At 55.0% G+C, this 20,085-nt stretch overlaps 2 protein-coding genes across 4 annotated transcripts in view; one reads left to right on the forward strand and one right to left on the reverse strand.

The window, feature by feature from the left end:
* Nucleotides 1-4,968, reverse strand: part of SYMPK (symplekin scaffold protein) — a 35,244-nt gene extending 30,276 nt beyond the window's left edge. Inside the window, exons 1-4 of one of the 3 annotated variants that reach the window (XM_019425947.2) lie at nucleotides 4,838-4,962; nucleotides 988-1,110; nucleotides 637-760; nucleotides 427-492 (exon numbers count right to left, since the gene is read on the reverse strand). In XM_019425947.2, coding sequence (XP_019281492.1) covers nucleotides 427-492; nucleotides 637-741 — 171 coding nt within the window. In that variant the 5' untranslated portion in view covers nucleotides 742-760; nucleotides 988-1,110; nucleotides 4,838-4,962. Of the gene's footprint in view, nucleotides 1-426; nucleotides 493-636; nucleotides 761-987; nucleotides 1,111-4,191; nucleotides 4,705-4,837 lie in introns of those variants that run through there. The other 2 variants (XM_019425945.2, XM_019425946.2) reach the window with 2 other exon arrangements.
* A 794-nt stretch (nucleotides 4,969-5,762) lies between these two features.
* FOXA3 (forkhead box A3) lies at nucleotides 5,763-13,592 on the forward strand. Its single transcript, XM_019425949.2, has 2 exons — nucleotides 5,763-5,990; nucleotides 11,840-13,592. The coding sequence occupies exons 1-2, from the start codon at nucleotides 5,922-5,924 to the stop codon at nucleotides 12,821-12,823; spliced, it is 1,053 nt and encodes a 350-aa protein (XP_019281494.1). The 5' UTR covers nucleotides 5,763-5,921; the 3' UTR covers nucleotides 12,824-13,592.
* The last annotated feature ends 6,493 nt before the right edge of the window (nucleotides 13,593-20,085 follow it).

The following is a 20,085-nucleotide window of genomic DNA, read 5'->3' on the forward strand; positions in this document are numbered from 1 at the left end:
AGTCGGTTAAGCGGCCGACTTCGGCTCAGGTCACGATCTCGCGGTCCATGAGTTCGAGCCCCGCGTCGGGCTCTGGGCTGATGGCTCAGAGCCTGGAGCCTGCTTCCGATTCTGTGTCTCCCTCTCTCTCTGCCCCTCCCCCGTTCATGCTCTGTCTCTCTCTGTCTCAAAAATAAATAAAACGTTAAAAAAAATTTAAAAAAATAAAAAAGAAAAAGAAAAAGAAACTGGGGACCAAAGTACCCTGCCTCTCAGCTTTTGTGAGAATTAAGTGAGAACATGCCTGTATGGCACTGAGCACCACAGCAAGCACATCCTAAATGCTTAAACGTGGACGCCGGTGTGACACCGGCATCTTGTTTTGTGCATGTTCCCACCGCCCCCTACCCTCGCGCTGCTCTGGCCAGCATCCCCCTACCCCCTCACCTGTTTGAGTACTGTGATCTTCGAGTCATTGGTGATCAGCGCCGCCTGGTTCAGGAGATCCACCACCTGGACGGAGGGGAGAGGCAGGTGACGGTGCTAGCCGGGCCAGCCCAGCCCCGTTGGCACCCCCTGGGCCCCGTCACCCGGGGGCGGACCGCCCCAAGACAGGGGCTGTGGCTCCCCATTCCAAGCCCTTCTCTCCGTGCTCACTCTCTCTGAGGTGGTCATGCCATCGATGCCCGGCCCCTCCTCTTGTGTGAAAAACTGGGATGCCACACTCCGACGAGTGATACTATCTCCGCTGCTGCCTGCCATGCCTGCTGTCCCGTATCGCCTGGAAAAGGAGAGGAGAGATCAAGCTCCAGGGCCCTGCGGATGGGCTGGACCTTCACCCCCACTCCACAAAGGGCTCAACCCTCCTTTCCATTCTGCCTCGTCCCTGTTGGGTCTTCCGAAGTCCCTCCCCGATCCAAGGTCTGTCTCAGACTTGGGGGTTATAATCTGGGAGAAACTGATGCCTCCCAGGTCAGAGGCAGTACCTCGTGGAGTACCAAGCCTCACCCCCAGCACTTTACACACAGCAGGCTGACCACAAACGTCTGCTGAATGACTGAACGAATGGACACACAGCAGCCACCTCGCTGGTTTCCGCGCCCCGTCTTGCCATCTGGGCTGTACTCTGGACTAGAAGTGAGAGCAAGTCTTCTAAAACATAGCTCTGAGGAGCCCCAGTCACAGAGTCCTACATGCTAAGTATTCACATCAGAAAAGGCCTAAAGAAACGTTTCAACCATTTTCTGGAATACTCTGGAGGGTTTTTGTTTGTTTGTTTGTTTGTTTGTTTAAAGGAGAGGAGAAGGGGTGCCTGGGTGGCTCAGTCAGTTAAGCATCTGACTTCAGCTCAGGTCATGATCTCACCGTGGTCCTGAGTTCGAACCCCATGTCCAGCTCTCTGCTGCCAACACAGAGCTGGCTCTGGATCTGCTGTCCCCCCACCCGCCTCTCCCCTGTTCACGCTCTTTCTCTCTCTTCAAAATGAACATTTTATATTTAAAAAGGGGGGGGGGGAGGCGAGACTTGCGCATCTGTCCCAAAGTCACACTTGGGACTTGCGCATCTGTCCCAAAGTCACACTTGGCAAAACTATGAAATAAGGATCAATTACAGCATTATTCCCAACAGCAAAAGACTGTTAGCATCCCAAGGATTCTCCAACAGGGAGAGTGGCTGAAAAACCATGATAAATTCACATAATAAAATACTAGGCAACTGCATAAAGAAAGGAGGAAACTGTATAAGGAAGTGAGGAAAATGTCTCTTTTTTTTTTTTTTTTAAATGTTTTTATTTATTTTTGAGACACAGAGAGACGGAGCATGAACAGGGGAGGGGCAGAGAGAGAGGGAGACACAGAATCGGAAGCAGGCTCCAGGCTCTGAGCTGTCAGCACAGAGCCCGACGCGGGGCTTGAACTCACGGGCTGTGAGATCATGACCTGAGCTGAAGTCGGATGCTTAACCAACTGAGCCACCCAGGTGCCTCCGAGGAAAATGTCTCTGCATTGATAACCAGTGGATTCCAGTGTATGTTAAGTGAAAACAAGCAAAGTGGAAGCAGATGTTTACTGTATGCTCTCCCCGCCCTTTTTTTAATATTTATTTTTGAGAGAAACAGAGCATGAGTGGGGGAGGGGCAAAGAGAGAGGGAGACACAGAATCGGAAGCAGGCTCCAGGCTCTGAGCTGTCAGCACAGAGCCCGACACGGGGCTCGAACCCACGAACTGTGAGATCATGACCTGAGCTGAAGTCGGACGTCTGCCCGGCCGAGCCACCCAGGTGCCCCTGCTCCCTTTTTACAAAAGGGAAATACGTACGTACGCATACATACTTTAAAAAGACTGAAAAGATAAACCAAAAGGCGGAAGTGGGAGAAAACAGTAAAATAAATCTGGTGGATCTCAACGTGTTATCAAAAAACGACGCGTCTGCATCAGCCCACAGACCACAGAATAGAGCAATTCCTTTTTGTCAAGTTTGTGTGTGGACACACAGAATGAACCGGGTCTGTTTCCTTTTCTATAGAACAGGGGTGGTAACAATGTTTACCCTCCCAGGACCATTCTGAGGACTAGATAACTTAGGAGACATACATAACACATGTGATAAGTACAACTACTATTTTTAGGTACGCCTGAAAAGACCTGAAGGATGTTGCACAGACTGTTAATGATCCTTTGAAGGCAAAAAAAGATGCACTTTCCAAAAGGAGCGTAATTCAACAGAGGTCGGCTGAATGAATGAGTATCCAAAGACCTCCTTCCTGTCTCCCTGCCATCTGTCACACCCACATCTTGCTTCGAGGCAAAGCCATCATCCTCACTACAAGACCTCCTATGAGTGGCTGCTTCCACCTCTGTCCTCGTTTTCCTCCAGTCTCCGTGCCCCAGGTCTTCCCTATTTTACATGTCAATTCCGTCTCCTTCTCCAACTGTGTTACTCTTTTTCTACACAGCATTTATTACCACCAACATACTATATATTCATAAGCTCCATGAAAGCCGGGGTGTACACGTGTGTGTGTGTGTGTGTGTGTGTGTGTGTGTGTGTGTTCACTTTCTAGATCTTCAGCACGGAACAGCGCTCGGCACCTATTAAGTGCTTGGTAAATATCTGAGGGAATGCCAAAGGGCTTCAGCAACCACTGGACTTAGTATCCATGCCCTTTGGTTCTAGAATGTCTGAAAAATAATAGCTAACGTGCCAGGCACAATTCTAATACATATATTCACTTATTTAAACCCCACGGCACCAACTCTTTGAGGCAGGTACTATTTTTATTTTTATTTTTTAAAGCGGGTTTCACACCCAACGTGGGATTTGAACTCACCACCCTGAGATCAAGAATTGCATGCTCCACTGAGAGTCAGCCAGGTGCCCTGAGACAGGTCTTATTTTTAATCTCCATTTCACAGATGAGGAAATTGGAAGGCAAGGGAGGGAAAGTCACTTGACCGAAGGCTCACAGCTTCTAAAACGCAGACCCAGCAGTAGGACGGCAGGATCTGTCCTCCTCCCCACCACGCGGGGCTGCCTCTCTGAATGGAACACCTACTCCCGTCCCAGGTCTGTTCATCCAACACAAGGGGGGCATGGTCACCTGACAGCCAGCAGACTGCTGTCTCTTACCAGATCACAATAAACCTTTTTCATGACGAACCTTTCCACTCTGTCCACGATAATAATGCGTTGACATCTCCCACTTTATTTTTTATTTATTTACTATTTATTTATTTATTTTTTTCTTATTTGCCCTGCGTTCTTCCTCTTCTACTTTTTGGTTTATCCTTTACTGTCGTGGGGCATAAACACATTTCCCTTTCTCTTGTAAAAAAAAAAAAAAAGGGGGGGGGGGGCGCATATAATAAGCCCTGCCTTCCATTTCACCCGTTTTCACTTAAGATATTCCGGAGCCCACTCTCTGTATCCGTGTACAGGCATTTTCTTCCTTCCCTTCCCCCCCAGCCCCTCATTCCTTTTTACGGTTGCATAGCTTTTTATCACGTGGATGTTAACCAGCTTTTTTTCTGCCAGCCCTTCCTGCCTAGTGAAGAACATCTGGGGTGTTTGCAGCCTTTTGGCTATTGCCAACGCTCATTGTTTCCCTTTCCCTCCCGGTATACTCCCACCCGGGAGTACGACGACTCCCCTCATTTACGCAGTAACCCCAGGACTATCTTTCATTCATTCATTCATTCAACGAACAGTACCCGGGTGTCTTCAGTGCGACCAGCGCCGTGCTGGGAATTCGGCGATGACCAACACATACTCAGTCCCTCCCTGTCCCCGTGGAGCTCACGGTCAAGGACCTAATCAAAAAGCCTCACAAATAAAGGTCCAATGGTAAATCAGACCACGTGTGACGTGAAGGAAAGGAAGAGGGACCTATGAGAGCGTTTAACAGGCGGATTTCGGGACGGAGGGCGGGAAAGGAGGGCTTCGCATAGGAAGTGACGTTGGTGCCGAGACCCGAAAGATGAATGGGAGTTAGCCAGGCAGAATGGGTAAAAGGATGTTGCGGGCAGAGGGGGGACAGCATGTGCAAAAAGCCTGAGGCGGGAAGGCCCATGGCGAGTTTGAGGAACCGGAAGGCCAGGGCAGCTGTGCGAAGTGAGGAGCGGGCAGAGAGGCCGAGCCGAGGCCGGCGGGGCCGACGCGCCTTGGGGGCCACGTTGGAACTTTGCCCTGAGGGCACTGGGGAGCCACGGGAGGGTCCTGAGCAGGGGAAGAAACTGGGGTCCCGAACGTCACTGCTCCCCTTTCCTCGCAGCGCCCCAACCCCCCGGCCAGCGCCCCTGCCGCTTGGGGGGTCCCTCCTCCCTTCGTTCCCGGGCCCCCACGCCGCCCCCCGCTCACCGCGGCGCCGGCCTCCGTCCCCCTCGCGCCCCCTCAGCAGCGCCTCTTCGCAGACGCCGCCGTCGCCATCTTCCGTTCGCCGCCGGGACACTGCGCACGCGCCGCGCGCGCGGGGCCGCCGGGAAATGGAGTCCACGGTGCGGCCCGAACCCGCCCCTACCTCCGGCTGCGCGAGCGGCCTTCCGCCCTCAGCCAGACCACGCTGGGGCGCCCTTCGTTTCCGGCCTTGGAGCGCCGTGCCTTAAGGGAAATGTAGTCCCTTGGCAGAGGCACTGGACGGAAAGGAAGGTAGAGGCTTTTGGGAAATGGAGTTCTCGGTGGTTCCGAGTCCCTGGACGGCTGGCGTTAGAGCGAGTGGACAGTCCGGGCGACGAAGCTCTTAGGTCCTGGAGATGGTCTGTCGCCCCAGTGGAACCCAAGCAGAGGCTCCGATCCCCTCCACCGTTGGTCCTGACCATTTACACAGGCTGGAGCACTTCCAGCTGTCGGAAGCTCCAATCATCCAGTCTGTCCAGTGGGAATGTGGGTTCGAGGGCCTCTCACGGTCCTTACAGTAGCATAAGGACCTCTGCAATCCACTGCGCTCTGAGCCCCCTTTCCTCCGCCGCCGTCATACTGGGCTCTGGCTATTCGCCCTCTCCTGTTGAGATGATGAAACCCACCGGAGTAGAAAAAGATCCAGAGCTCTGCGCTTGGCTTTAGCATCCGCAGCGTCTCCCACCTGCAGCTCCGTCCCTCTTCGGCCACCTCCAGCTTTCGCGGCCACGGGCTGCGGCTCCCGGCGCCTGAGGTCTATCTCCTCGCAATCCCGCAGGGGGCGCCCCAGCCCGAGCGCGCCGGCCCTCGGGGAGGCGGGAGGGGAGCCCGGGGCGGGCGAGAGCGGGGGGGTGGGGGGGTGGGGGGGGTGTCCCAGCTATAAAGCGTGGCCGCCTCCCGCGGCGCCCAGGACGGCTGGGACCCCGGGCGGTCGGACGGGCGGGCACCGGTCGGAACTCGGGCCGTGCCGGCTGAGAGATCTGAAGCGCTCGGTTTCCCCCCCCACCCCGGGCCGGAGCGGGGGCGGGAGGGGGCGCGGGCCCGGGGGATGCTGGGCTCTGTGAAGATGGAGGCCCATGACCTGGCCGAGTGGAGCTACTACCCGGAGGCGGGCGAGGTGTGTCCTCGGGGATGGCGGAGCGGGAAGCGGGGGGCAGGAATCAGGGTGCGGGCGTAATCGAGGACAAGGATGGGGATTAAATGGGGGCCCCAACCGCAGTTGAGGGGCGGAGGAACTGGAGACACCGAGACCAGGTGTAAGAGTCAGGGATGGGGGGGGGGGGGGGGGGCGAAGCACGGGACTGCGGTTTAGGCTGACCGGAGCCAGGGCTTAAATGGGAGTCAGAAAAATTTAGGCAAGGGTCAGGTCATAGTTTACGCGTGAAGACCGGGGCTCGGGGACCCCCAAATCCAAGGGACTGAAATGTTAAAAACCAAAGATGGGAATCCGAGGTCCAGGATAGGGGACCCAGCTGGGGGGATTGAGAAATGGGGTTCAAATGGGGGGGGGGGGGGAGGAAGACCGGAACGAAGAGATGAGAGAAAGGGGTCACCGTGAAGGAAAGCCTGAGGCGGGGAACTCAAGGTTAGAATATAGTTAAAGATGGGGGTTCTGGGGTAGAAATCAGAATTGGGGGCTGGGAGATAAACATGGGGGTGGCGCTCTAGGAATCAGAAAATAGGGATTGGTGCTCAGAGTTAAGAAACCAGACATGGTTTGGGGGAGTCTGTAATATAATAACAGGTGGGTGAGAGTTGGGGCTCAGATAGATGGGGGCCCAGATGGGGTCAGAGTTGGGAGCCTGAGAGCAGATGTGAGCCACGGCATTGGCTGGAGAGGGGTCAGTCTCCACCCTCCATCCCGACTCCTGATCCTTACCCCTCCCGACTGAACTTCAGTGGTTTAATTGTTTTCAGAGACCCTCAGCAGGGATACTCCTAATTGGAGGCTGGAGGGTTTCAGATTTCACACCACCACCCCCCTTCCAGTTATCTCCAGTAATTGCCAACGTCCTTACTGTCCCACCTTCGACAAGGCCGCCCTTGGAGTAGGGGGCGGGGTGTATCTTAATTCCCGCACCTCAGCTGACCGAAAGTCCTTACCCAAGTCTAACTCCCATTCCAGTTGCTGCAAGGGCTCCCCCTTGGCTCATTCTTTCCAGAGAGTCAAGATTGTGAAGTGACGGGGGAGGGGTCCTGGTAGGAGGGTTATGGGGGTCCAGACACTTGGGTTCCTAACCTGGAAGGAGGCTTTGGGCTTCAGGTGGGAGTGGGGCTGGAATGGCTGAGAGCTCCAAAGATTCTGAGATCTGGAGGTTCCAGGGGCCCCACCGTGCCTGAGTTCTGGGTCTGGGGTTTGAAGCTTAGGGTGGGACTCCTGGTTCCCCAGGCCTGCGGGGCTTGGCAGGGTGCCCGGGAGGGGCCAGTCCTGGGGCTGTGGAGGTGTGAGGTGCACGTGGGGTGGGGCGGGCCGACCAGGGAAGGGATTGGGGGTGCTGAGAGACGGAGCTGGGACCTACTGGAGATATCAGTTGTGCAGTGGGGAAGGCACGGACCAGGTCCGACGTGGAGGCTCCCAGGGAGTGAGGGATCCCAGCCGAACCCCTGGAGAGTTCAGCCTGGGGACATGATTTAAGAGAACCAACTGCCGATCTGTGTTGGGGGGGGGGGGAGCACATCTTGAAGAAGTAAGCCCTGCAGGGTCTAAGGACAGAGGAGTTGCCATTTGGGGCACAGTCTGAAGTTTAAGAATTTGTAGGGAATCTGTCAGAAATCCAAGGACAGTCTAGAGAGCCTAGAGAGGATTAGCACTGGGGGGCATATTTTGGAAGAGTTGGCATGTTGGGGGCTGGAAATGGAAATACGATCTGATGGTGTCCCCAGCCTTTGGATCAGCCACCAGCAAAGCCACCTCCTCCCCCTTGGGTCTGAACAATAGAGAAACATCTGCACTCACTCAGCATCTAAGAACTAAGAGGGTCCCCAAACTGCTTCTTGCGCACAGCACCCTCCTGCTGGGGTGATTGACACCCCGGATCAGGCTCCCCATCTGGAAGGAAATTGGAAAGTTAGCACCCTGGGGTGTCCCCCCTGGACTCCAGTTCTACAGATCAGCTGGTCCGAGGGCTCCCCCCTGTTAGAGATGGGAACCCCGAAGCCTCTCCGAGTGTTGGGGGGCTGCTTGAGGATCTGGACTGGGGCTGGGACCAAAAACTAGGCTTCTGGTTTCACACCGCCTTCCTCTGCCCGCTGTCACACCCTTCCTCAGAGACAATAAGGAAATGAAAGGAGAGAAATTCCAGCCTCCTGGGATGGGGGTGCAGGTCCCCTGAAGGCTTCCCCCCAGTCTCAGCCCCGCCCTGGCTGGGGAGATCCGGTTCACAGGCTCACACCCGGACACTGGGGGTTCATCCCAGCCCTAGGGCGTGGGAAAGCCCAGGGTGGATTAGGGCAGCAGGAGAGCTTGAGGTCAGATGCGAAGGAGGACTTCCGGGTGGGTGGGGACCAGAAAAGGAGGGCCCTGGGGTCCTGGTCAGTCTTCCTCTGTGATACAAAGGAGTCCGATGGAGTCGGAGAATTGGAGCGGAGGTTGCAGAGGGATTTACCAACTCTCTGTGGATGCCCCTGAGTCCACTGCCTCCCTTCAGCTCCGAAGGACCCGCTTCCCTCATTCTGGGGAGAAAACAGACACAGCCAAGGTGGTGGTGGGGAGACCGGTGCAGGGAGGAGGGGTAGCTGTGACTCCCAGTTTCATTGTGAGGCTTCTGGGGAGACGGCGATGCTGAATGGAGAGAACAGAGATACAGAGATGTGCTGGAGGGGAAGAGCCATGGCAGGGGAGTGGGATAGAGAGAGACAGGGAGAGATAGGGTGGGGGAGAGAGAGATGGGGTTGGAAAGAGTTAGGAGGAGGGAAAGGCAGGGGGGTTGGGGAGAGATGAGCGAGAGGGAGAGACTGGAGAAGGAGGTGAAAAGAGAGGGGCGAGAAAGAGATGGGGAGGGACACGGCTAGAAGAGATCGGGGAGTAGAGACGGAGGGAGCCGCGGAGTGAGAGAGGGGAGGAGCACAGAGGTTCTGAGACAGGGAAAGAGATGGACAGATACACATGGAGCCAGCTGGGAGATTCTGAGACAGGAGACAAAAGAGCTACCTGAAAGTTCATGAGAGAGAGAGAGAGAGATTCTCTACCTGCCCTCAGACTAGGGTTGGTTCCCACCTGTCTCTGGCTCTCTGAGTGACCCTGGCAATTCCCTTTTCTCTCAGGACTTTGGGACCTGCAGACCCTTGCAGTGACAGGGTCTAAGACAGGACCCACTGACTCACCGCAAAGGTGGCTCCTCCCGGAAATAGGAAATAGAGCCAAATAGAGCCTCAGGAGACCCCAGCGTGGGGAGGGAGCAGGGCAGACGGGGCTGTGAGGGAGAGACGAGGGTAGACAGTGGATGGGAGGGTAAATGCACACCAGAAGGGAGAAATCTCCGCTTTACGTTTTCCTTGTTTGTCTTGTTCACTTCCTGCTAGACTGTCAGGTCTGCGAAGGGAGGCATTTGCATCTGTCTTGGTCACTGCTTCTATAGCACGATCCCGAGTGGTGGTCTGGAGCCAGACTGCCTAAATTCAGAATCCCAGTTCTGCCCCCTTCTTACTGTGTGACCCTGGACTGCCTCTCTGGGCCTCAGCTTGCCCAGCTATGCGATGGGTGTCATCATAGCACCTCCCCCATAGTACCTTTGTAAAGGTTGAAAAGGAGACCCTTCCCCGTGAAGCGTTTGGAGCTGTGCCCGGCACAAAGTAGGTGGCCAATAGATTATTTGTTCAATGGATGAAAGAATAGAGGGTTATTTAGAGAGACTTAGCAACGTCTGCCGTATTCCATTGAGTGCAGATGCGTGTTTTTCCCCATTTGAACGTTTCTGAAATGTTTTACAGTCTGGAATGGGTCTTCTAGTCAATAACGTCGAGGGATTGACCCTGTTTTCTTCCCCCCATTCTTATTGCTACTTGAAACAACGCTGCATCTTACCAATGAGGATGTCTTAGATTGGATGATACATTGTAACTACATAAAATATATTAGGTTGTGGGGGGGGGGGGGGCGCCTGGGTGGCTCAGTTGGTTGAGCATTCAGTTCTTGATTTTGGCTCAGGTCATGATCTCACGGTTTGTGAGTTCAAGCCCCAAGTTGGGCTCTGCACTGGCAGCAGTGAGCCTGCTTGGAATTCTCCCTTTCTCCCTCTTTCTCTGCCCCGTCCCTGCTGGCGCTCTATCTCTCTCAAAATAAATACAAATTTTACACACACACACACACACACACATTAGATTGAAATCTATCATTTTGGATACTGAAACATTTTTGACCTATAACCACTGTAATTCTATAACCTAAAAGATTGATAGAGAGTACCCACGTAGATGAGATGTTTGGAGAGATCAGCAGTTTTCAATTTTTTCAGTTTCAAGACCTCTTTACACGCTTAAAAAGTTATTGAGGACCCCAAACAGCTTTCATTCATGTGGATTATGTCTATCAGGAGTTACTGCACTAAAAAAAAATGACTGCATTTGAGATTACAACAGAGAAAATTTTTAAGATATGGATTAATTAGTTTAAAAATAATACTTTTTTAGGGGGACCTGGGTGGCTCAGTCGGTGAAGCGTCTGCTTCCGCTCAGGTCGTGATCTCGCGGTTCGTGGGTTCGAGCCCCATGTCGGGCTCTGTGCTGACAGCTCAGAGCCTGGAGCCTGTTTCAGATTCTGTGTCTCCCTCTCTCTTTCTGCCCCTCCCCCGCTTGAGCTCTGTCTCCGTTTCAAAAATAAACATTACAAATATTTTTAATAAAAAAATAAAATAATTTTTTTAGTATAAATACTGTGTTTTTTGTTAAAATAACTATACTTTGGGGGTGCCTGGGTGGTTTGGTCAGTCAAGCTTCTGACTGTTGATGTTGGTGCAGGTCCTGACCCCAGGATCATGGGATCAAGCCCCGAGTTGGGCTCCACGCTCATTGCGGAACCTGCTTAAGATTCTCTCTCTCTTTCACTTTGCCTCTGTCTCTCTCTCAAAACGAATGAATGAATGAGTATATTTCGAGGTACCCGGCTGGCTCAGTTGGCCAGTCTTAGACTTGTCAGTTCAAGCCCCACATTGGGCATGGAGCCTACTTAAAAAAATAATAGAACAAAATAGAATAGAACAGGAGAGGAGAGGAGAGGAGAGGAGAGGATAAAAAAAAATAATAGAACAAAATAGGATAGGATAGGATAGGATAGGATAGGATAGGATAGGATAGGATAGAATAAGATAGGAGAGGAGAGGAGAGGATAAAAAAATAATAGAACAGAATAGAATAGAACAGGAGAGGAGAGGAGAGGAGAGGATAACAAAATAATTGAACAAAATAGAATAGGATAGGATAACTATATTTCAAAACATGTAGTGAGAGGAGTGGCACTGTTATATTTTTGGCAAATCTCTTCAGTGTCTGGTTCAATAGGAGACAGCTGGATTCTTGTGGCTGCTCCTACATTTGGTCTGTTGCGATGTCCCCTGCCCCGTGGCCTCTGGAAAACTCCACTGGATACTCATGAGAGAAAGTGAAAAGGGCTAGTAATATCTTAGCATTATACGCAAATAGTTTTGACCTCATGGACACCCTGAAAGGGTCTTGGAGACTCTCCAGGGTGTCCTGGGCCACACTTTGAGAACCACTTAAAGGGTGAGCTTCAGTATACGGGGGGCCAGGGGGGGGGTGGAGGGTGAGGTCAGGGATGGGGTGCATGAGGACGGAGAAGAGAGAGAGACTTCAAGAGACAGCCATCCACAGAGAGAGGTAAGGATGGGAGGGACTTTGTAGAAAAGGCAAGGCAGACAGACGGATAGATGCACAGAGGGGGCCAGTGATCCTTTGCTGACCAGCAGAGTAGAAGCTCACTGACCTCTCCCCTTGTGTCCTTTTTCCTTGCAGGTCTATTCACCGGTGACCCCAGTGCCCACCATGGCCCCCCTCAACTCCTACATGACCCTGAACCCTCTGAGCTCTCCCTACCCCCCCGGGGGGCTCCCTGCCTCTCCGCTGCCCTCAGGACCGCTGGCGCCCCCAGCCCCCGCGGCACCCCTGGGGCCCACCTTCCCGGGCCTGGGTGCCAGCACTGGTGGAGGCAGCAGCTCAGGGTATGGGGGCCCGGGCCCGGGGCTGGTGCACGGGAAGGAGGTGCCAAAAGGCTACCGGAGGCCACTGGCCCATGCCAAGCCGCCATATTCCTACATCTCGCTCATCACCATGGCCATCCAGCAGGCGCCGGGCAAAATGCTGACCCTGAGTGAGATCTACCAGTGGATCATGGACCTCTTCCCTTACTACCGGGAGAACCAGCAGCGCTGGCAGAACTCCATCCGCCACTCCCTGTCTTTCAACGACTGCTTTGTCAAGGTGGCGCGCTCCCCAGACAAGCCAGGCAAGGGCTCCTACTGGGCCCTGCACCCCAGCTCAGGTAACATGTTTGAGAATGGCTGCTACCTCCGCCGCCAGAAGCGCTTCAAGCTGGAGGAGAAGGTGAAGAAGGGGGCTGGCGGGACGTCCACCTCCAGGAACAGTGCAGGGTCTGCCGCCCCGGCCACCACGCCTGCTGCCACGGTCACCTCTCCCCCCCAGCCCCAGCCTCCACCGCCTGAGCCCGAGGCCCAGGGTGGGGAAGACGTGGGGGCTCTGGACTGTGGCTCTCCCCCTTCCTCCACCCCCTACTTCGCTGGCCTGGAGCTCCCAGGGGAGCTGAAGCTGGATGCACCCTACAATTTCAACCACCCCTTCTCCATCAACAACCTGATGTCGGAGCAGACACCAGCACCTCCTAAACTGGACGTGGGGTTTGGGGGCTATGGGGCAGAGGGTGGGGAGCCTGGGGTGTACTACCAGGGTGTCTATTCCCGCTCTCTGCTTAACGCATCCTAGCAGGGGCGTGGGAGCGTGGTGGGTGGGGTATGGCTGTAGCTCCCACCATCTGGCCCTTGGGGCCTGACCCACCTGGTGACACTTTGCTTGTCCCGTCAGTCAACATCTTGGCTGGTCTGTTACTGTGGTGACTGCTGTCTCTGTGGGCGTCATGTCTATCCTTTGGGTACTGTGATAACTGCCATCGACATGGTGGTGGGCCCGCTGGGTGTTACAAAGACTGCCGTATTGATCGATGTTATAAGTTGATCCATTGGGTGCTCTGATGGCTGCCATCTTGGATGACATCTTAGCTGGCCCTTTGGACATGGTGACGGACATCCTCTTGACCGACCCTTTGCATGTGATGGTGACACCATCGCAATTACAACTTATTTGGCCCGTTGGGGGCTGTGGTCCCTTCTTTCTTGGGGAACTTCTTGGCATAGGAGGTGCCAAGTTGGCCAACATCCTGCATAACATCTTTATTTGGCCCATTGGGTGCCATGATGGCCACTATCTTGGTTGGCTGACGTAACCAGTGAACCATGACGGCTATCACAGCCCCTGTGTTGGCCATGTCACCACCATCTCTTTGGGTGTGAGTTGAGTGAGGAATGCAGGTGAGAATATTCCTTGTTTTTTTCGGGAGCCTATTCCCCCTCTCTGGTCCAGGAGAATCCAGAAAGGACTGGCTAGGGTGTGGGAAACTTCTACTGAAATCTGGTTCTTGCCTGGGAAGCGGGATACTGGCTGTGTTTGACCATTAAAGGCACTGTTTCTGCCTCTCGTTGAATGTCTCGTTTCCTTGGCCGGCGGGCCCTGTGGGGCTTGAACACCTGAATTGTCGTTTCCCTGGCCCCCAGGAGCTGGCTGCCTCTGGGGGAGGGGCTGGGGGAGGCATCGACCTGACCTTTGGCTCTTTGCTGTCCCTGACCCCAAGGACAGTTTGCTCATAGATAGCAGCCCCCGCAGCAGTGGGGCCAGGGCAGAAGGGGGAGGTGGCTCGGCAGTGACCAAGGCCATCTCCCCACCCCCACTCCCCAGACACACACCTCTCGCTCTGGGGCCCAAGGAGACCAGGGGGCTGCTCAATTTTTGGTTAAGCTGGGGAGGAAGGGAAGGGACAAACAAGGCGTTAATTGAAGGACATGGTGTGTGGGGCTTATCCGTGTGTGTGGGTGTGGGGGGGGGGTGGGCCTCTGTTGGTCCTACGATATCACTGTGCCCACTGAGGTCTCTGTGGTCTGCCTGTTGTTACCTCCGATTGTTACCTATTGTTCATATCCCTCGATTGTGTGGGTTTGCATGTCTGTTCTTACCCTGGGTGCTAACTGTAGGTGTCCTGATTTTGTGTTGGTTTTTTTTTTATTTTTTTTAATGTTTATTTATTTATTTTGAGAGAGAGAGTGCAGGCGGGAGCAGGAGGGGGGGCGGGGGGAGGGGCATGGAGAGAGAGAGAGACAGAGAGAGAGAGAGAGAGAGAGAGAGAGAGAATCCCAAGCAGGGTCCACACTGTCAGCGCAGAGCTCGACGCGGGGCTCCAACCCACAAACCGTGAGATCATGACCTGAGCCGAAATCAAGAGTGGGGCGCTGAAACCGACTGAGACCCCCCCAGGCGCCGCTGGCCTGGGATTTCTTACCGTTTTGTGTATGCTGTTCTCTTCGCACACCTACCCCTGGGGCCTTCTGGGTCTCACACTATCAGGTGCGGGTCTGTGTCTCAGTTTGTCTGCAAACCCCGCGGCCCCGAGGAATCTGTGTGTGGCTCTATCCGTGTCGCGGGCCTGCCTGTCACGACGTGTCTTACGTGTACCTCTGCGAGTCGGCATCTGCCTGCGTGTTGACAAGCGTCCGCCTGGGTTTTGCGCAGCGCGCCGGTCCCTTCTGCCCGCAGGCGTGTGGGGGGAAGGAGCTCGGTCTGCCTTCGGGAGCTGTGGGCCTCTGGGTGTCTCTGTTCCCCCAGATCTCTCCCCTAGGCTCTGGGTCTGGTGTCAGTCGCTCAGATGTCCCGAGCGCACGGATCTCATTTCACGGAGGAGAAGCGGAGGTTCAGAAGGAAAGGCCCCAGGCCAACATCGTTCAGCCGGGCTAGAGCAGGTGGCCAGGCCTGCTCTCGGTTTTTTGGGTTTTTTTGTTTTTTTTTTTTTCCTTTCCTTATTCGGGGTTTGCCTTTCTTGGTTCTTGCTTGCCCGGTCATTCATTCATTTGTTCGTTAGCATTCGTTCAGAGACCAAAGGCTGTCTGTTTACGTGTTGTGTGATGTCGCCCCCGGGTTCTCTGTGTTCATCTTTCGGTCTCTTAAAAAAAAAATTTTTTTTTTAACATTTATTTATTTTTGAGAGGCGGTGGGGAGGGGCAGAGAGAGAGAGAGAGGGAGACACAGAATCCGAGACAGGCTCCAGGCTCTGAGCTGTCCGCGCAGAGCCCGACGCGGGACTCGAACCCACGAACCGCGAGATCATGACCCGGGACGAAGTCGGACTGCTCAACTGACTGAGTCACCCAGGCACCCCTATCTTTCTGTCTCTTAGTGTCATCTTTCTGTGGCACCCTGTCCCTAGCCCTGTCTCTGGACTTTGTCTCTTGGCTGTTTTGAAAATGTTACTCATCCTCGGGATGCCTTCCTCTTCTGTGGTCTGCCTTGTGCTTTCTCTCTCATTCTCTCCATTGCTTTGACTCTGTCCCTTGCTCTCTCTGGGCTCTGGGTCTCTCCCTCCTTCTCTTGGGGACTGTGACTCCTTTCTGGGGTCGGCCTTCCCTTTCCCGCCTTTGGATCTCTGGCCTCCCTCCTCCTTCTCCCCGAGTTTCTGCCCCTACCTGCCACCTCGCAGGCCAGGCCCTCTATTTCTGTCGCTGTGCCCGCCCTGCCGCCGCGGCTGTGTGTCACCCTCCCCCGCCCCCTGCCGTGCTGGCTCGCGTCAGCCGTCCCACCGGCCTCGCTGTCCTGGGCAGGCCGGGGAATTCCTCCTGGTTCCTGGAAAAAACAACTGGGGCCGAGAGAAAGGCCCTCAGTCTCCCCGGGCGCCTGCCCCCCTCCCTCGGGCCTGGGGGTCTCTCCCGGAGTCGGCCGGCCCGAGGCAGGAAGCCCTGCGGTTTCTGGCTTCTCCCAGGCGGCCTCCGGATCTGGCCCCCGCCCCCCGGCCAACAGCCCAAATATTATTCCGCAGGAGGAGTCGGTGGTGGCGGGAGGAGGCCCAGGCTGAAAGAGGCTTTCAGGGCGGCCAGGCCTGGGGCTTCCTGTCCCCAGGCTTGGGCCTCAGGCCGCCCCAGTAGGGACCTCAGGTGGCCGGAGGGGCGGGTGTTGTTGTAGGGTCCTGGGGGGGAGGGTGGGGCCATCCGTCAGGGTGTCTGGTGGCCACCAGCTCGGGCTGGCGTGGGCAGGTGTGACCCCCACCCCAGGGACAGCCGGCTGATGTCCAGCGTGGAAAAGTACCACGGTCAGACGTGGGACGCATGGACAGACATGATGATGCCAGCGATTGGGGATGGAGGGACAGCCGTGGGGACACAGAGAAGCCTGGGCTGGGACAGGTGAAACTGGACAGAGCCTATAGGCCTGAGGTGACATGGGTCAAGGGAGGGGCCCACGGCTGGGGAAAAAGAGGGCCAGGGCAGGGTCCCAGCTGAAGGCAGAGGTCCAATTGTATCAGGAGGCATGTGATAACCATGACGGAGGGAGTAATCCTGACAATGGCTCCTAGGGGCTTATCACCGGTCAGGTATTGTGTGAGCACCTTACAGAATGGATTGGCCTCATCCTTCCCACCACCCCACCCCCATTTTATTCTTGTGGAAACGGAGGCCGGAAGAGGCGAAGCCACCTGCCCAAGGTCACACGGTTAGTGTAAGGGGGGGAGCTAGGCCTTGAACCCAGGCAGTCCGGCCCAGAGTCAGTGCCCTCCACCGCTGTGCTGTCCTAGAGCACAAGAGGGGTGACAGCAAGGTGGGGGGGGGAAACTTGGGGTCCCGACCCGTCCCTCAGAGTCCCCCCACCACCGCCATTCCCTACCACAACCGGCACCAGGAGGAGGGAAGCATGCCCAGAAGCCAGCAGTCTGGGTGCATTGCAAGTGTGTGTGTGTGTGTGTGTGTGTGTGTGCGTGTGTGTGTGTGTGTGTAAAGTGTCCCATCTCTATCTTGGTGTGAACATGTCAGGGTCATTACGTGACAGGCTTATGTGTTCCTCATGACATGTCTCTCCGGTCAGCGTATCAGTGTGTTGTATGTGCCTGTCTGTCACTGTGTCATCTCTGTCACTGCTTGTGTTTTGTCATTGTCCCTCCACGCCTAACAGTGTGCTTGCCCCTCCTCGTATCCCGATGTCCATTACTGTGTGCGTCTGTCACTGCGTCTGTTAACAGTGTGCCTCTGTGACTGGGTCCTATGGGTCTGTTTATGTCTCCGTCACTCTGGGTCTGCCTATATCTGTCCCTGTTTGTCACCATGTCTGTTCCCCTATGTGTCACCATCTTCCCAGGTGTCGCCGCGTTACTCACCACCCAGGCCACAGGTGGGCGTGTCGGGCCCACTGGTGCCAGGGCTGGGGCCCAGCCCATCCCACCCTCGCCTGCTGTGGGCCAGGCTGGGTGCCTGTTTGCAATGCCCGGCCACAGGTAAACACCAAGATCCGGAACCCAAGGGCCACCTCCCTCACCTCTGCTCCCTGTCCCTCAGCCTGCCCCGGACCGGGCTGTGCCAGAGCCCCACGGGCGCTGTCCCCAAACTGGAGACTTGCCCTGACCCTCCCCTCACCCACGGTCACCAGCCTCCCAAGCCCCCAGCCTCGGCCCAGCCCTGTCTCTCTGTCTGTCTTCTCTCTCCGTCTGTCTCTCTCTGGCTTGTCCCTTTCTCTGTGGCTCTGCCTTTCTCTGGAATGACCTTTGTCTTCATTCTGCCACTGTCCCCTCTACTCCATCTTTCTCTGTTCTTTCTCGGTGAAGGTCGATTTCTCCCTTTTCCTGGTCTGTCTCCGTTGGAGTCTGCCTTCTCTCCCTGCCCCTCGGCTCGCTGACTCTGTATCTCTCTCTGCCAGTCCTTCTGTTGCTCTTTCATACTTGAGAAGTTTTTCTCTCTCCTCCTGTCACTGTGTCCTTCTCAGCCCATGTCTCTCACTCTTGGCCACTCTCTCTGTGTGTCTCTGAGCCCCCAACCCCCACAGGAGCCAGCTTCTGTCATCCTGGGGCCCTTGGGAAAGTGCGTGGCCCCCAGCCTCCCGCCCCCAGCCCGCTGGTATATATATAAAGGTATATGTACATATTATTTATATCTGTACCCGGGGGCAGGAGGGGCAGACACTGGGGCCTTTGTGTAGCCACTGCCCGCTGCCTGCCCGCCCGCCACTCCTCTCCCTTCGTCCCTGCTACCCGCCCGCCTCCACTCCCCCCCCCTCCCGCACAGAAAGGTTCCTGTGGGGCCTGCCAGCTTCCTCTGCCTGAGGTGTGAGTGGGCACGCCACGGGCGAGGCGGGCAGGGGGGCCTGGGGACTTTTCCAGCTGCAGGGAAGCTTTCCGGGTGGGGAAGGAATGGGACTTCTCAGCCGGCTGCTGTCTGTGTCTGTTGTCCCTGGGTGTCCCCCGGGTCCTTACCTGGCTTCTCCCTGGGAGTCTGTCCGTCCATCTAATGTCATTCTGACTTTTTCTCTGCTGGTTTGGGGCGTATTCGCTCGTGCACACGCTGTTGTTGGGCACATGTACTAGGCCCTCTGTTGAGCCCCAGACACAGATAAATGAGATGCCGTCCATCCCAGCTGATTCTTTGCAATTACTGTCTTACGGCTGCTATCTCTTCATTCAGTGCTCTTTCCCTTCCCATTAAAATATAACCCAAAGTCCTTACCGTGGCCGATGCTTCCCTGCTCTCCCTGTGACCCCATTCTTTTTCTTTTTCTTGGTTAAGATCTTATTTTTTTAATTAAAAAATTTTTTCATGTTTTATTTATTTTTGAGAGCAAGAGAGACAGAGCACGAGTGGGGGAGGGGCAGAGCAAGATGGAGACACAGAATTGGAAACAGGCTCCAGGCTCTGAGCTGTCAGCACAGAGCCCGACACAGGGATCGAACTCACAGACCTCGAGATCATGACCTGAGCCCCAGCCGGATGCTTAACCAACTGAGCCACCCAGGCACCCCGTTAAGATCTTGTTTTTAAGTAATCTCTACACCCAACGTGGGGCTCGAACTTACAACCCCGAGATCAAGAGTCACATGCTCTACTGACTGAGCCAGTCACGCGCCCCACTCTGACCTCATTCTTCTACCTCTCCCCTTTGCCATGGCTGCCCTGGCCACCTGGCTGCTTCTGGAACGAACCAAGCAGACTCCTGCCTCAGGACCTTTGCATGTGCTATCCCCCCAGATTTCCCCCAGCTTGCTCCCTCGCTTCCTTCAATTTAGTATCATCTCCTCAGTGAGCCCTTCTCTACCTCCTCCTTTATGGCAGCAACCTCCATCACTCTCTATCCCCTTCCCCTGGTTTCTTTTTTCTTCTTAGGACTCACTGCTCCATGGCTGTCACATTTTATGGGTCTGTCTGTACCTCTTACATGAACGTCAGCTCCATGAGAGTAGGGGCTGCATTCTGTTCCCTGCTGTTCCCTATCCGTCCTTTAAACTAGTCCTGTGCTAGGCAATGCTGGGTTCATAGTGGTGACCGAGACGGCTTTAACCCTGTCCTCATGGGGCCCACAGTCGATTTCCCAATGGCGATCCAGAATGTGCAGGGCCGGGATAGGGGAGTGCAGGGTCTGTGAGAGCCCAGAAATGGCACTCGACACAGCTTGGGGGCCAAGGAGGGCTTCCTGGAGGAGGTGGTAGCTGAGGAGAGACCTGAGGGATGAGTAGGAGTGAGCCAGGCCTTGTCGTGGGGACCAACTGATCGAGACAGACCCAGCCTCGCTCGTCTTCACAGATCTCCGTTCTCTCCGTCTCGTAGAACTTCACTTGATCTTAGCCAGAAGGCCGAGAAGTGATCTGTCTTCGCAGAACTTGAGTTTCAAGATGTCTTAACTCTCTAGTTTAAACCCGAAGCTTTCCTTGATTTCACAGTCTCCCCTTTCTCCTGCTTTCAAATGCTCTCTCTCCCTCCTTCTAGGTCTCTATTCTTGGGGTCTCATCTGTGTATCTCAGGCTCTCTGCACCTATCTGGGTATTTCTCTCTTCTGAACGTCTGTCTGTCCCTCTGTTTTTATCTCGTTTCCTCCATCTCAAGAGGGTCTTTGAGCTCTCTTGTCCCCCTCTGGGTCTGTCCTCTTCCAGTGAGCTGGTTTTTCTATACCTTTCC

The sequence above is a fragment of the Panthera pardus genome, unplaced genomic scaffold (assembly GCF_024362965.1).
Source record: "Panthera pardus isolate Hobbes unplaced genomic scaffold, ASM2436296v1 HiC_scaffold_18, whole genome shotgun sequence".
Taxonomy (NCBI): domain Eukaryota; kingdom Metazoa; phylum Chordata; class Mammalia; order Carnivora; family Felidae; genus Panthera; species Panthera pardus.